Genomic DNA, 17500 nt, shown 5'->3' on the forward strand with positions numbered 1-17500 from the left:
GTGTTTGTGTGTGTGTGTGTGTGTGTTTGTGTGTGTGGGTGTGTGTGTGTGTGTGTGTGTGTGTTTTAGTTTGGGTGCGTGTGTGTGTGTGTTCGTGTGTGTTCGTGTGTGTGTGTGTGTGTGTGTGGGTGTGTGTGTGTGTGTGTGTGTGTGTGTGTGTGTGTGTGTGTGTGTGTATACCAGTTCTTGGATCTCCTACACTCAGCCAGTCTGGCCTCAGTCTGCGCCGTTTTGTTCTCGACGCACAGGAAGTCCTGCCCATTGTGTAGAGAAGTTCAGCGTGAGTGTGTGTGTACGCGTGTGTGCGTCGGTGTGTAACCTTTGTCTACCCTCAAAGGAATGTATGTACCATCCACTACCAAAATAGAGGATCTGTGTGTGTGTGTGTGTGTGTGTGTGTGTGTGTGTGTGTGTGTGTGTGTGTGTGTGTGTGTGTGTGTGTGTGTGTGTGTGTGTGTGTGTGTGTGTGTGTGTGTGTGTGTGTGCTTGCATCAACTTTGTGTGACTGATCCAACACCTAGTCAATGAGCATCTATAGGTGTCCTTGAAAATGTCAGTGTGGGTATTATGGGATAGTGGGTGAAGTTAGTGTTCCCTGATTATCTTTTATTACTGCAGACAGAAGTCATTGTATTGTATTGTGTAGCATACAGTGTGCGCACGTTAATATATGCTAATACATATTTACACTAGTAGGCACTAGGCAGACAGTGTGATGGTGCATTGTGTAATACTGTGCTGGGTTTTCCTTTTCCTGAAGGCTGGGTTGCATAGAAGTGATTGCATCTTTATGTTCTTGTTCCCTTCCTCCTGGCTCTCTATTTATATTCTTTCCTGCATTTCTCTTTAACATGCTGTCTGCTGCACTGTATTCAAATGTAGTGTCAAGTTATACACTAGAATAGAGTAGATATTATTTTTGGTAATTATGTATAGATAAAAAAAATACAAAAGAGTATATATTAGTCATCTTCTCCCTGACTCTCTATCAGTCTGTGTCTCTGTCAGTCTGTCTCTCTCTCAGTCTGTATTTCTCTGTCAGTCTGTCTCTCTCAGTCTGTGTTTCTCTGTCAGTCTGTCTCTCTCTCAGTCTGTGTCTCTCTGTCAGTCTGTCTCTCGCAGTCTGTCTCTCTCTCAGTGTGACTCTCTGTCAGTCTCTCTCTCTGTTAGTCTCTCTCTCTCTGTCAGTCTGTCTCTCTCAGTCTGTGTCTCTCTGACAGTCTGTCTCTCTCAGTCTGTGTTTCTCTGTCAGTCTGTCTCTCTCAGTGTGACTCTCTTGTCAGTCTCTCTCTGTTGGTCTGTCTCTGTAAGTCTATGTCCCTCACAGTCTATTCCTGTATCTCAGCCCGTCTCTTTGTCAGTCTGCTCTCTCTCAGTCTGTGTTTCTCTGTCAGTCTGCTCTCTCTCAGTCTGTGTTTCTCTGTCAGTCTGTCTCTCTCAGTCTGTGTCTCTCTGACAGTCTGTCTCTCTCAGTCTGTGTTTCTCTGTCAGTCTGTCTCTCTCAGTCTGTGTTTCTCTGTCAGTCTGTCTCTCTCAGTCTGTGTCTCTCTGACAGTCTGTCTCTCTCAGTCTGTGTTTCTCTGTCAGTCTGTCTCTCTCAGTGTGACTCTCTTGTCAGTCTCTTTCTGTGAGTCTGTCTCTGTAAGTCTATGTCTCTCCCAGTCTATTCCTGTATCTCAGCCCGTCTCTCTGTCAGTTTGCTCTCTGTCTGTCAGTATCTGTAAGAGAAGGTCCAGGTATGTTCCTGGGCTAACGAGGAGCGTGTCGGTGTCGGGGCTGCAGAGGGGCTGAGCCGGGGCCCGAGCCGGGGCCTTAGATGGTGCAGCTAGGCGTGCTGTTAAATGGGTCATCCCCGCTACCGCTCGTTAGCTCTATCTGGGTCAGCCTGCCGGAAAGGAGATAGGGGAAGAGGCGGAAGACCTGCAGAGGAATACACTGCAGGTCCGCAGGTTAGAGGAGGCTATCACAGGAGGGTTGGAGATGGTTGAATGGATGAATTGATGAATGCTTGTGGAAAAGGAGAGGGGATAAAGAAGAAATGCATTTGAGATGTGTTGGAAAAGAAGAGGCTGTGGGGTTATAAATCCTATATTGAAGAAGTTCGACAAATAATCCATATATATATATAATCTATGTATATATAAATATGCCAACATGGTTACAGTGCATATGAGGAAGTGAGATAATGAGATACGCATGGAATGATATATTGAGGCAAGGATTAGAGGTGTTTTAGTTAGAGAGAGAGAGAGAGAGAGAGAGGGGGAGAGAGAGGGAGAGGGGGAGAGAGAGAGAGAGAGAGAGAGAGGGGGAGAGAGAGGGGGAGAGAGAGGGAGAGAGAGGGGGAGGGGGGGGAGAGAGGGAGAGAGAGAGAGAGAGAGAGAGAGAGAGAGAGAGAGAGAGAGAGAGAGAGATAGAGAGGGGGGGAGAGAGAGAGAGAGAGAGGGGGAGAGGAGAGAGGGGGAGAGAGGGGGAGAGAGAGGGAGAGGGGGAGAGAGAGAGAGAGAGAGAGAGAGAGAGAGAGAGAGAGAGAGAGACGGAGAGAGAGAGAGAGAGAGAGAGAGAGAGAGAGAGAGAGAGAGAGAGAGAGAGAGAGAGAGAGAGAGAGAGAGAGAGAGAGAGAGAGGACAAAGGAATGGAGCCGCGAGTAATTCTTGGTCAGAGTTAGGAGATTCCCCTGGGAAAGACACACACACACCTACACACACACACACCCACACATACAGGGAAATGCATAGCATCATGCATCATACATGTGTACACCTGCGGTGGAGTTCATGTGATAATTTAACTGTTCACACAAGCACATGGTTAGCACAAAATAGGAGTGAAGTGCTAACACTGCACATGGGAGGGAATAAACAACACTCAACACAATATACATGCTGCGTACACACCCATGAACACATTTACAATTTGTACCTCTGACCTTCTAAAATGTATTCATTTAAATTTGATCAAATAAAAAAACCATGATATTAAATTTCTCCCTTGGATATTTGATAGAATTTCGATATTTCCAAGAGATAAATCAGGAAGACCTTATGTCTCTCATCAGTTTTTGTCTGATCATGTATTCTCGTCGCAGAGGTGTGTCTGTGTTTGTGTGTTACTGTGAATGTGTGTGCATGTTGCTACAAGGGAAGAAGATCAGAATAGTACATAGAGAGCAGATTGGGAATATGTGGACACCTGCCCTCTCCCCCCTCTCTCTTACCACCCCCATCTCTGTTATTCTTTGTTACAGCCTCCCTCCCCCACATTCTGCCCCCCCCCTACACACACACACACACACACACACACACACACACACACACACACTTCACCCCTCCAGACATCTCCACCATGAAAGGGCTGTTGAATCGTTTGGTTGTGTCTAGAGATTGACAAGAGGCACCCTTGGGTTTTTCTAAAAGCTCCAACCACACACACACACACACACACACACACACACACACACACACACACACACACACACACACACACACACACACACACACACACACACACACACACACACACACACACACAGAATGTTCCTCCAAAGCTCTTAAAGACTTTGAGATTAATTGCTCCTTAGATCAGATATGTTGTCTGGGTTAGATACTTTGTAGTCTATTTGATTTATATGTGTGTTGTTACATGTGTGTGCCAAAAATGTACTACTTGTGTGCTTTTGTTTTTCGTTTGTGTGCATTTAGCTGTGTGAGTGTACGTGTGTCCACTCTGCATCGAGCACTCTTAAATTACACATTAATTATGTATCCTGGTGTCTCCAGTGATGTACTTAGCAGACCGATATCTTGTCTGTAAGCTACACACATCTTCAAACATTAACAACCTAACAACGCTCTAGCCTTTTATAGCCATCGTAAAATATAAGTTGGGTCCTATACCATGACCATCGTTTTTCATGGCCTAAGGTTCTGGTACACATATAAAGAAACGTTTAGTATGGTTGTTATCCTGTCTTTGTTCTCTTTATCGTTTATAGCTATCAGGCTCACCCTGCTGAAAGCCCATGTGGGCACAAGCAGACTCACAGATCAGCAGCATAGCTCTGATCCTCACCACAGCGATCCTTGTGTCCACATTGCCTTTTCCAACCTTTTGTAACGCCTGTACACTATCTCGAACCCAATACCTCAAACGAACCACCTCAAACCGAAAACCTGAACTCTGACACAGACAACCGTTAGCTAAACCCAACTATTCCAAACCGAATAGCTAAACTTAGACCCTAATCCTGATTTCCTGGGTTTAAGTGTGTGCGAGATGTGCTGCATGTGCGTGGTGACTCGTCAGGGCGGTTGGGAGTCGCACCCAGGAGCCGGGCGAAGCAGGGTGCCAGCGCTGGCAGCATAGTCACAGCCCCAGCCCTGGTTTAGCAGCTTACTCAAACACTGAGGCACAGCCAGTCAAGCCTAGACAGCTTCACAGACTGAGTCATGTCCAACATTTTATTTATTTTTATCCTTGTTTTTGCTTAATAAGGCAGCCGGTGTGGTTTCCGTGTATTTTCTTACTACTGTGGTCCAAGTTTATGAAGACACCAGCCAAGCCACTGATGAAGTAGAAAGAAACGTCAGTAATAGCAGCCTTTCTAAAGTGTTGTCGGACAGCTTTTAAAAAGAGGACAGTCCAGTTTTCATTCAAATTACGTGTTTTTACAAGTGAGTGATGCTTGGTGGTTTTGGTAGCTCTGTGTCATGTGCAGGCATGCTTTGGCAAACCTTAACACACAAATTGCAAATAGGACACAGAAAACCCATTCACACACTTACTTTTTTTAACCATATATATTTGCTAGTATTACGACATACTGTAATAAAAGGCTTGCATTCAATTTCAAACCGCTCTTTTCCTCGCTTTTTGCGCTCTCTCTGTCTCTCCATCAGATACACACACACGCAGACACACACAGAATGGCTCCCTCTCTCTCTGACTCTTTCTCTCACCCTCAACGTGGCTGAGCAGCGCTATAATTAACCTGGGCCAAGGTCCTTATGGACAAAGAGACGTTTGCTTTCTTTCTCTTTTGCTCTCTCCGTGTCGTTTTGTTCTTCAGTGTAGCACCTTTATTATTTTACTTTGTTACCGCGGCTCCTTTCCTCTCCTCCCCCTCCTCCACTCCCTCTACAGCATCTCTCTCTCCTCTCTCTCTCTCTCTCTCTCTCTCTCCCTCTCCCTCTCCCTCTCTCCCTCTCTCTCTCCCTCCCTCCCTCTCCCTCTCCCTCTCCCCCTCCCTTGCGCACCCTTCCCCTCTCCCTCCCTCTCCCTCCCTCTCCCTCCCTCTCCCTCCCCCCTCCTCCCTCTTTATATCCACTTCCCTGTTCTAAATGAAGCCTCTGTAAGTGACATCATCAGTGTGCTGCCGGGGATCAGCGCGGTGGAAGTGGGGACGTGGACGTTGCTGCGCTACCGGCAGGGGCTCCACAGGGACCCCGGCATCGTGGGGGGGGGTGGGGGGCTGCCACGGCTGTGCCACAGTTGCTATGGTTACCGTCACTAATGCGATGCAATAACATGCGACAGCCGCTGTCGACTCCTTGGCCAGAGTCAGATGTTGATGTGTTTGGGCTACTGTATCCGCTCTGAAACCTGAGGAGCCCTCACCGTCTGGGACGGCCCCCTCAAGGCCCACTGCCTACCTAGACTCTAGAGTATCCATCCATCTCTATCTGATCCATCTCCATTTTAACACCCTGGGCTTAACGCGGACCCCATCAGATAGGAGGGGATTGGATTCTATCTCTTACCGCGACTGAATGTGTCTTCGCAGCTCTTTCATGGCGGGATGATTGTTATTTTTGTTCCCTCATCATTCCTTTGTTCTTCTCTCTCCCAGAGCGGAACAGCTCCCCGCTACAGCCCGGCGTCAAACTTTAGCTCACCGTTAATGTGGGCTTACTGTACGGTAGAGGCCCATTATGTGGGCTTACTGTACGGCAGAGGTCCATTATGTGTGCTACTGTACGGTATTGTCTCCAGGCTCAGGAGTTACACTGTACCCTTTCTAAAGAGGAGCATTAATAAAGTGTGCTGCTCTTTGCTGCTGCAGGGCCTTTTTGTAAGAAAGCTATTCTCGCCCTCTATGGCACTGTGTGTGTTATGTGTTATTCTGCTCAGCGTATCTCATGGTTCCCATAATGGCGGTTCCACGGTTTAATTCTACAGTTCACTGTGTTGTTGTGACAGTGAAGAGACAGTTCCTCGCTCCTCCCTTCTCTTTTTACTCTCCTCTCTCTTTCCACGTCTCTCTGTCTCTTCTGCTAATGCGTTCTGTTTCGCTGCATCTGATTCCCCTCTCTCCTCAGCTTATCCATAGGGACGTTTAATTTGTATATATCTTATCCACTCATATATTATTTATGTGTGTGTCCTCTCTCTCTCTCTCTCTCTCTCTCTCTCTCTCTCTCTCTCTCTCTCTCTCTCTCTCTCTCTCTCTCTCTCTCTCTCTCTCTCTGTTTCTGTGTTTCTGTTATCGCTGGCTCTTGTCTGACCTTGCTGCAGGATACTGGGAGCCATGACGGTTATCAGGTGATCGATGAACATTTTGCTTCTCTTGCTCCTTTTCTCCCGCATCGTCCCTCCGTCTTTTCTTCTGTCCGTGGTGAGGCGATCTCTTTCTCACTAGCCAATGTCGTGGAATTGCGTCAGTGTGAATCCAACGTGAATAGTGAACATTTTTGAAATGGAACGTTGGCGTGACACACCGGCCTATCGAAGACGAGGGACAAGTAACACGCAACCTGATTGGTTAATGGAACAGAATCCGTGAGCAGCTATCCAGAAATGCATCAACACACGCACACACACATACACATACACATACACATACACACAAACATACATATACACATACACACACACACATACATATATACACATACACGTGCACATACATGTGTATCGTTCCAACACACATACACACAGAGTTCAGCAGTAAAGGAAGCAGTAAAGGAAATTTATCTCCGTCCTCTGGTCTGATGTTAGGGGACAGTATTGAACCATTGGCCACACACAGACACACGCACACTCAAACACACTCCCACCCTGTAGCCTCGCAGCGCAAATGACTGTCCAGATCTCAACTCTAAGATGTGACCGCCCTGGATACCAGTTATTATGTAGTGGTATAGAGTTACAGTAGGATGGTTTCATAACCACCGTGGACCATTTGATATTCTATTACATGGAAATGGCCCCATCGAAATGTCTGTGGTAAAGACGGGTTCAAGGAGGTGTCATGTTAGAGAAACATGAAAAGGAGAGTTAGATTAGAAAATGCATGTATTATATATCTATATATATATACATATATATGTATATGAAGATTAACTGTTATGGAGTCACAGTCCAGCTTTTATCAATAATTCACTGATTCCTAGTTTTGGATTGATTACTTCTCTCTGTGCAGTTACTGTATGTGTGTGTGCACGTGACTGTTCACCCGTGCCATCGTGTGTAAGTGTGTGTGCGCGTGCGTTCACCCGTCGCCATTGTCTGTATGTGTGTGTGTGTGTGTGTGTGTGTGTGTGTGTAATCCCAGTCCCAAGAAACCAGTTATGTTGCATCAAACGGGGCGAGTGTCAGGGAGGTGTCACCTGCAATTATCACATCAGCTGCTCCTGTGAACACATAACCGGGCTGGACGGACGACGTCTGTCCCCAGCTCCACAACACGGGCCCGCCCGCCCGTCTGTGCCCCCCTCACACGGAGTCAAAGTCAGCCACGGCTTATTAAACGGGAATCCCCCCCACTGTGGAGGTTACGGAGGCTGCAAACCCCCCCCCCCCCCCCCCCCCAGAGATGTGTTTGTGTGTCTACCAGGATTCACTCGGTGCGGCGGCAGAATGTGACCCGTCGGCAAGTGGTTAATCTGAAAAGGTTGAGGTCTGGAAAGACTTCTAGTCCCAGAGGGATTTTTCTGGCTTGATACTGGCTTGTGTTATATTAGCTGCTGAAGCGTATCCAAAGTCTAAACTAAGGAGGTCCTGAAGGCCCTGCGGCCAGGAACTGACAGTACCAACAGTGCGTTGGTAGTGCGTCTTTCTCGTCTCTCTCTCTCTCTCTCTCTCTCTCTCTCTCTCTCTCTCTCCGTCTCTCTCTCCCCCTCTCTCTCTCTCTCTCTCTCTCTCTCTCTCTCTCTCTCTCTCTCTCTCTCTCTCTCTCTCTCTCTCTCTCTCTCTCTCTCTCTCTCTCTCTCTCTCTCTCCGTCTCTCTCTCCCCCTCTCTCTCTCTCTCTCTCTCTCTCTCTCTCTCTCTCTCTCTCTCTCTCTCTCTCTCTCTCTCTCTCTCTCTCTCTCTCTCTCTCTCTCCCCCTCTCCCCTCTCTCTCTCTCGTCATCAGAGGGTTTAAACTGACAGGCAGACCGATAGAAGGCCGGTGGTCTGCCCCATGTGTTTGTGTATTTTATGTGTTGTGACGGTGTGTCTGCGTTTGTGTATGAGACATTTTTTGTGCTTTTCCTGCCTGCGTCTGATCCCTGCCTCTTTGAAGTGCCATTTAAAGGTCACAGAGCCGGCCTTGGTTCTGCACTAAAGATTGTGCCTTCCACAGGCAAAATGACCGGCATGAAGAGGTTATATAATATGATGATAATATTATATGACATGATAATAATGTTGTATGATAATATTATATGATAATATTGTCAAAAGTGGCATGAAGCTAAAGATAGGCTGACAGCACTACTTCCTGCTTTCTGTTCTGCTTTTTCCTGTATGTTCTTGTATGTTCTTGTATGTACAAACATACACAGACAAACACACAAACACACACGCGAACACAAACATGCACACACAAACAAACACATACATGCATGCACACACACAGCCTCTCTCTCTCTCTTTCTTTGTCTTTCTCTGTCTCTCTGTCTCTCTGTCTCTCTCTCTCTCTCTCTCTCTCTCTCTCTCTCTCTCTCTCTCTCTCTCTCTCTCTCTCTCTCTCTCTCTCTGTATCTCGCTTGCTAATCCTCCATGTTTCCTGCCAGGGTCGGCAAAAGGAAGCAGTCGCTATGGTAACATGTTATGTAAATGTCATTTGTGCACCTCACTTAGGTTATTACGGTAACAAAACACTGGGGGCAATAAGACCTTGGGGAGAGGAAAGGAGAGGAGAAGAAAAGAAAGGACACAGACACACACACACACACACACACACACACACACACACACACACACACACACACACACACACACACACACACACACACACACAGAGAACAAAACACACACGTCTCTTTCAGCCAATTGTCCCAGCATGGCCTTTTTCGTGCACAGAGAAAAAACAACGCACATGCACATTAAAGAACATACACGCACACATACACACACACATGCACGCGGACATACACATACAAACACATAAAATAGGAAACACACTCTTTAAAATACTTCATGCAGCACATCCAATCGACATGGACACACAAGGACACATGCATAGACACATGAATAATTCAGAGGAATATTATGCTTTGAGATCATATTTCAACCGGTTTATTTGTTCAAGGGCACCAACTCACACACTGAACACACACTTGCTAAATAAGCAGTAGCCATGGAGGAACGCATAGTAACACAGATAGAGTGTGAGACAGAGAGAGTGTGAGACAGAGAGACTGAGTGACCGAGTGTAAGAGACAGAGAGTGAGAGAAAAATCTAATCTCTCTATCTTAAAAATCATGTCTCATTATTTTATTGATAATTGATTACGATTATAAAAGGCTTTATGAAAGGCGAGTGGACAGGCGTATACAAAGAGACACACAAGCACGCACACACACACACACACACACACACACACACACAGACACACACACACACACACACACACACACAAACACACACACACACACACACGCACGCACACACACTGCTTATACAATAACTTGTGTGTTTTGGATGCCCTCATTGTTCCAGTGACTACCACTTAGACCGTGATGATGATGACAATGATGAAGGCTCACAGAATCCCAGGGCCTCACTGTGAGTGTGTGCGTGTGTGTATTTGTGTGTGTGCGTGTGTTCCAACCACAAGGAGCGAACATCACTATGATTTGAAGAGTCTACAAGATCAGCTGACCCTGGTACAGGACACTTAGAGCAAATCACTTTAACTCTGCCTGTCAACTTGTTCTCTATCACTCTCTCTCTCACACTCTCTCTCTGGCCGCAGTAATGCAACATCAAGATGGAACACTAACCTCTCTCTCTCTCTCTCTCTCTCTCTCTCTCTCGCGCGTGCTCTCGGTCTCTCTCTCTCACACACAAACACACACACACACACACACACACACACACACACACACACACACACACACACACACACACACACACACACACACACACACACACACACTACCTCTCTCTCCGACCTCTCACCCTTGAGATGGGGCGGGACCGGAATGGCTGTTAAATCTCCTTCCTGTCTTCGCCCATAACAGCGTACTGTATAAAGACACCTTTACCCTCTGGCTCCTGTCCAGCGGCCCACAATGTCGAAGTGCTTACAGCTCATCATTCATGTGCACATACTTTAGTGACCTGACTGAGGTTTATTACTATTAATATTATTATTATTACTGTCACCGCATGCAGGGTTGGCCAAACGGCCGCCTACACTGCATCACCTCGCTCTTTTTCTCCCTCCTCTCTCTCTCTCTCTCTCTCTCTCTCTCTCTCTCTCTCTCTCTCTCTCTCTCTCTCTCTCTCTCTCTCCCCCCCTCCCTCACCGGGGGAGTTTGGGAAGCTGTGTGTCATCTGATAACACATTTTTGGCCTTTGGTGTTTACCTCTAGAGACCAGGGAAACATAAGAAGAAATGTGTGTGTACCATGCACGTGTGTAAGTCTGTGCTTGTGTGTGCTGTTGTGTGTGTGTGTCTGTCCACGTTTTTGCGCCAATCATTGAATGATTCCCAATTCTGGGCTGCTACTGCCTCTTTCTGAACACTTTCTACACATAACATGGGTATCCTCTGAAGGCAGGAGATACACAACATGACGAAAGGCTGGTGTATGAAGTGAAATACTTAGAGAATGTGTGTTGTGAGAGAGAGAGAGAGAGAGAGAGAGAGAGAGAGAGAGAGAGAGAGAGAGAGAGAGAGAGAGAGAGAGAGAGAGAGAGAGAGAGAGAGAGAGAGAGAGAGAGAGAGAGAGAGAGAGAGAGAGAGAGAGAGAGAGAGAGAGAGAGAGAGGGTGTTGGGGCATTGTTTACAGGGCAGTTACATCTGCTTGGCACAGCACCGGACAGCGGAATGTAGTGAGGTGTGTGTGTGTGTGTGTGTGTCTCTGTGTGTGTGTGTCTGTGTGTGTGTGTGTGTGTGTGTGTGTGTGGGGGTGGGAGAATTAGGCGGTGCTGAATAGAGTGAAAAAGACAGATGGATCCAATCCTCAACCTCAGCCAGGGAATATGATTTCGGAGTAGATTGATATCCAACTGCTCTCAAGATGAATGATCAACACATACAGCAGAGGGAGATAATTATATGAATAAAGTTAACCACTACGGATGCAATAAGAGTGTGTGATTTAGACAACTGCAGGTCGAAGTGAATTGGAAAACAGTATGTTTGCAGCTGCAGATGTTAACATTGTCTGAAATGAACAGCGACCAATCAGTAATGTTAAGCGCTGCAAGACCCACCCCCACCGCTCTTTTGGAAAGTCCTACCCCCCAGGCAAGGACATTTCTGGGGGCAAAATAATCAATTTAGACCCTGGTTCCTGCGGTGCAAACACACTCAGGTGCTGCAAAGGTTCTCCTTCCAAGGTAACGTTCCTGCGGTAGAAACGAGGCTATAGAGAGAAAGAGTGAATCCCAGACAACATAATCATTATTATAAACTTTAGAACACTACATGAAGACTTTCAGGGCAAAAAAGGCTGCAGCTTATTGAAAAGCACTTAAGGTCTCAGCATGATTCTGCATGGATGCTGCAGACCCTTTTGTATTGCTCACATTCTGCCATCACCCGAGCACAAGCATTGAGAGGTTGAGGATATCAGACAAGCAACTGGTCGATTGTACGATACAGTCGAATCAATTCCCCTTAGCTCAATTTCGAGGCCCCCATCCATTATGAACGGGGTGTGCTTGAGAAGACTTGATTGCAGATGTGGTCGTGACTGGGACTATTCCCGTTGGTGGCAAAAGACAGAGCTTTGTTTCAAAAAAGCAGATCCAGTGTGTTTCTCCTCCAGACACAATCAATGACATTATCAGGCCGGGCCATTGATGTGTGAGAACTCCTTCTTTTGCTCAGAACAAATATCCCTCCACGGAGGGATGGTTAGGGAATGAGAGGAGTGAAGAGGAGAGATGAGACAAAGGGATGAATGTACGAGAAGAGAGCAGGGGTTACACAGATACATAGATAGATAGATAGATAGATAGATATATTGTTTGCCTGACAGATGGACAGGCAGGCGGACAGACAGACTTGAGACCCTTTTTCCTGGCTCACCTATCTCTGAGCGGTCCTTTGTTGTGGTGCTTCCCTCCCCTGATGAGAGTGGCTGGTTTCCATGGAAACAGACTGGGCCAGACAATGTTCTCTACACCGCAGTGCCCCCAGTGTTGGTGTGGGTGGGTGGGTGTGTGTGTGTGTGTGTGTGTGTGTGTGTGTGTGTGTGTGTGTGTGTGTGTGTGTGTGTGTGCGTTTGCAAGTAGGTGCGGGTTGATGTGTGTGTGTGTGTGTGTGTGTGTGTGTGTGTGTGCGCGTGTTTGTGCGTGTGTGAATTTCTTCAAACACGGTGGGAGTTTATGATTTAGAGCAGGCTAATGCAGTGTCTAGCAGACACTTGAGGAAACAGAGGTGTGCGTGCCTGTGTTGTTTAACAGTCAACAACAGGCTCTCATTTTCTTGCACCATATCTGACAGCTTTCTACCTACCTCCCTGTTTATATCAAACCCCATTCCAAGGTACTCTGCCTTTATATTACCTTTTCTGGGTTTGTTTATTCGTTCTCTCTATCTATCTTTCTTCCTTTCTTTCTTTGTTACCGGTGTTATCCCTTAACACCGTGGTGATTGTGCCCATAGCTGAACCTGAAAACCTTTCTCTGCCGTGTTACCTATTTAATCCGGTTCTTCAAAATAAAAATCCTGAGTTTGCCAGACATTATATTGAAATGCTCTGCTCGGAGCGATGTTTTTCACTGTGTACACAGGCAGGGGTACGCTGTGAAATACTTTCATTCAGCTCGGTGGTGCTTTAACACAGTGTGATAATACTTCAGAAGAACACCTAATAATTGGATTAACCAGTGTGAGATTGTTTAAAAGTCTGTGATCTTTATAGATCTATAACGATGTAGTATTGATTAAGTTCTTTCTTTCTTTCTTTCTTTCTCTCTCTCTCTCTCTCTCTCTCTCTCTCTATGTTGCAGAACCCCCAAAAGAAAAGAGGGGTGCGACCAAACAACAAACCAGAGAAGAAGCTCTGTCCACAGGTAACACACATACACACACACACACACACACACACACACACACACACACACACACACACACACACACACACACACACACACACACACACACAAACTAAGATCTAATGAATCAACGAGAGCACTGAACTGCTCCTTCAGCACATCAATGTTGAAACAGTCGGAGGTAGATTGACGTCTGTCAATCTATATAAAGATAGGGGGGGAGAGGGAGAGAGAGAACAGATGCATGAAAGAGGTGGAAACAGTAGCCTCGAGCCTATGAACGCTCTTATTACTCTTTGCACTCAATGCTAAACATCGATGTTTGAAAGTGCCTATGGTTTTCTGGTTTTCTGCCACAATATCTTTCCATTGCTCTATGTGTGTCTCTCTCTGTATTTCTGTATCTCTTTCCCTATCTATGTACGCATATCTATCTTTGAATATGTATCCCTATATCTCTCTCTATCTCCCTCTGTCTGCGTCTGTCTACCTTTCTCTCAATCTCCTCTCTCTCTCTCTCTCTCTCTCTCTCTCTCTCTCGCTCTCTCTCTCTCTCTCTCTCTCTCTCTCTCTCTCTCTCTCTCTCTCTCTCTCTCTCTCTCTCTCTCTCCCTCTCCCTCTCCCTCCCTCTCTCTCTCCCTCTCTCTCTGCAGGAGGACAGTGCCGACCTGAAGTGCCAGCTCCACTTTGCTAAGGAGGAGTCGGCCCTGATGTGCAAGAAGCTGACCCGTCTGGTGAAGGACAGCGAGGCCATGAAGGAGGAGCTGGCCAAGTACCGCTCGCTGTACGGAGACGTCGATGCCTCCCTCACCGTGGAGGAGGTGGGTGGACCGGGGAGGGGAGGAGCCACTGTTCAGGCCGTCTCAGTGGTCACACCCCCTTTTGGTGCTTTAGTCACAACAGTGTGGTGGTTTAAGGCTTAGTTATTCTACGCCGAAGCAATGCAAGGGGTTTACGAACCCGTTATGTCCTGGCGGACCCTCCTTGCGGACCCTCCTTGCGTCCACCGCGAGGGCCTGACATGCGCCTCCCAAAAATGTTACCCTTCCGTCAAGGCAGCGCATCAGCAAGGGCTGTGATTGGTCCCCTAACTGAAACCCGATGCAGAACCAAAACAGGTTCACAACTGCCTGGAAGCAGACAGAGTAGAGTAGTGTTGTAGTGAGCGACAGAGTGGAGTACTGTTGTAGTGAGAGACAGACTGGCTAGAATAGAGAGGAGGAGGAGGAGGAGGAGGAGGAGGAGGAGGAGGAGGAGGAGGAGGGGGACATGAAAGGGTGAACTCATGCAAGGCGAATTTAGTTTCATGTGGTCTGGTCAGGTCTAGTAACACAGCACACACAACGTCCCAGTGTGTGGAGCACTAACCTCTTCTGTAAGGACAATCACATTTTATTCGATTACGTTTGTGCGATAGCGATATAGCAATAGAGGCTGCAGCTACTGCTGCAGCTTGATGTTGTTATGGCCTAAAAATAATACTAATAATGTGATTTCCTCCACACATTAGGACTTATATTATCAGAACGTGTTGTAGTAGTAGTAGGAGAGGTAGCAGTAGTAGTAGTAGTAGTATTAGAATCAGCAGCGGCAGCAGTACTAGAAGAAGTAGTTGCAGTACTAGTATTAGTGGTAGTATTAGTAGCCGTAGCATAAGTAGTTGTCGTAATAAAGGTGGTAGCATGAGAAGCCGTAGTACTAGTAGTCAATCACCTGGTGAAGCTGCAGTAGTAGTAATAGTACAACTAATAGTGGTACTATGAGTAGCAGTTGTAGCAGTAGTTGTAGTACTAGTGTTAATACCATGCGTATCGTGACATTCTCCCCTTCACCACCAGGTGGCGGACTCGCCCCACACCCGCGAGGCGGAGGTCAGAGTTCACCTGAAGCTGGTGGAGGAGGAGGCCAACCTGCTGAGCCGTCGCATCGTGGAGCTGGAGGTGGAGAACCGCGGCCTGCGGGCGGAGATGGACGACATGAAGGGACCCCAAGGTACGGGCGCCTCCGTCAGGGGGGGGGGGCACGTAGCGGCCGCGACCCCGCCCGACCCCCTGAACGCCGATCACACTAGTGATAGTAACGACACGCTTCGTCAAAGACATGATAAATATCTAATAAAAGTGGCATTCAAATATTTAAGGGAATATAAATGAAGTGGTAGAAATAGGGATAGACAAGGGAGGAGGGTTGGACAGACGACTGTAAACCCTTGAAATACATACTTGACTATCCTAGCTTTCTGAGTGTTTTTTATTCTCTACATCTCAGACGAACCTCACGATCTCACCGGGATGAACGGCCACATGGGGGCGGGGCTTTCGCTCGGAGGCGGGGCTATGGTCATCGGGGGCGGGGCTTCGTCGGAGAACGTGATGGAGCTCCAGCGGCACCTGCAGTTCGTGGAGGAGGAGGCGGAGCTGCTGCGGCGCTCCCTGATCGAGCTGGAGGAGCAGAACAAGCTGCTGATGAACGAGATCAACCGCTACAAGTCCGAGCTCCCGCCGCCCGGCCCGGCCCTCGCCTCCGGCGGCCCGGGCTCCCCGCCGAGCGACGGCGGGCTCGGCGACACCATCCAGGAAGGGGCGGAGCTCATCAGCGACGAGGCCACGCCCCAGGAGCGGGAGGTGCGGGAGGCGCGGCTCCAGATCGGGGACCTGAACGGCAAGGTGAAGAAGCTCCAGTACGAGAACCGCGTGCTGCTGTCCAACCTGCAGCGGTGCGACCTGGCATCCTACCACTCGCCTGCCTCCCACTCCTCCTCCTCCTCCTCCTCCTCCTCCTCTTCCTCCTCTGCGCCCACACTACCACCGCTGGCCTTGGAGACGTGCGGCCCAGGCGGCGACGCGGCAGACTGTCTACCCAGCAGGTAAGACGGTTTTGGTTATCCTGTCCGTTAGGAACATAGGCTTAGCTGGGCGTGGCCGCAGTGCCATTCCTCATTCTTCAGTCATTGCATAGTCGTTAGTTAGTTATATAGTTGTTATATTTGCCCCTTTTAAAATGATTTGTTCAAATTCTTTAAGACACTCGTTTTTTTACTTTACTTCTACTACTATTTTTACAGTTTCAGCTACTATACATTTTCGCTCCTCATTCTTCATTCATTCAACGTACTTCAGCTGTGACATGGTACCTTTCCCTTTTCAAAGTATTTATTCTACTTTTCGCCCCCCCCCCCCCCCCTCCTCAGTCCGCTACACCGGGAGGGTCCAGTAGGGGGCGAGAACGACCATCTGGAGACACGGGACAAGAGGTGCCCACCGGCTGACAGCTCCGGCGCCGTGACGTCACTTCCTGCCTGCCTGCGGTTTAAGGACCATGATGCCCTGCTGGCCATGAGAGAGCAGGCTCGCCTGGTCTCCATGGCGATCCAGCTGCTGACCATTCCCACCGAGGCCAACTGCCTCTCTCCCTCGTCCCTCTACCACTTGGTCTGTCAGGAGGAGCCGGCGGGGTCATGTGACCACCCGGACAAACCTCAGAACCAAGTCAGTTCAAAAGATCGTCCGATAACGATTTGATTTGGTCTGAATGTATTACAGTGATGCTTTCATTGTGTGGTTTGGTGTTTTCAGAATGAATGATGTACACAAGTAAAATGATAAGAATGAAAATATAAGCGAGAATAAAATAAATTATGTAAACAATGTCATTTATATAGATATATTACAGCGATTTATACCTATACCATCTATGTTTGGGTTGCGCTTTCAATTCGTATACTCTTATCTTTGTCCTTTCCCCTAATGCTGCAGTAACACCACGATTACCGTTCAGGGATTAATGACTAGTTCGTTTTCCCTTATCTTCTGTGGTCCAGATGTCCGAGTTGTCAGATCTAGCGGAGCGCCCTCTGGTGGCGGCCCTAACCAGCAGGCTGCAGGCTCTGCACAGCCAGCTGCAGGTGTTTGTGGAGAGAGTAGACAGCCTGGGAGGCTCCCCTGTTGGGGACCGGGACCCCCAGGTGGAAGGGGCCTCTCCCCAGACTCTGATGCCCGAAGGCAGGGGCCTCTCCCTGGGTGCAACCCCCTCCCTGCTTCCCCTGGGGCCGGCCGTCTC

The 17500-nt window shown here is 47.9% G+C and overlaps 1 protein-coding gene across 2 annotated transcripts in view; it reads left to right on the forward strand.

The window, feature by feature from the left end:
* mtcl2 (microtubule crosslinking factor 2) overlaps positions 1-17500 on the forward strand; it is a 51654-nt gene that overhangs the window by 16047 nt on the left and 18107 nt on the right. For both annotated transcript variants that reach the window (XM_030360973.1, XM_030360974.1), the window contains exons 5-10: positions 13397-13459; positions 14095-14262; positions 15280-15433; positions 15710-16307; positions 16632-16929; positions 17262-17500. The exon at positions 17262-17500 is cut by the window's right edge and continues 10 nt beyond it. In XM_030360973.1, coding sequence (XP_030216833.1) covers positions 13397-13459; positions 14095-14262; positions 15280-15433; positions 15710-16307; positions 16632-16929; positions 17262-17500 — 1520 coding nt within the window. The remainder of the gene's footprint in view (positions 1-13396; positions 13460-14094; positions 14263-15279; positions 15434-15709; positions 16308-16631; positions 16930-17261) is intronic.

The sequence above is a fragment of the Gadus morhua genome, chromosome 7, assembly GCF_902167405.1.
Source record: "Gadus morhua chromosome 7, gadMor3.0, whole genome shotgun sequence".
NCBI classification, from domain to species: domain Eukaryota; kingdom Metazoa; phylum Chordata; class Actinopteri; order Gadiformes; family Gadidae; genus Gadus; species Gadus morhua.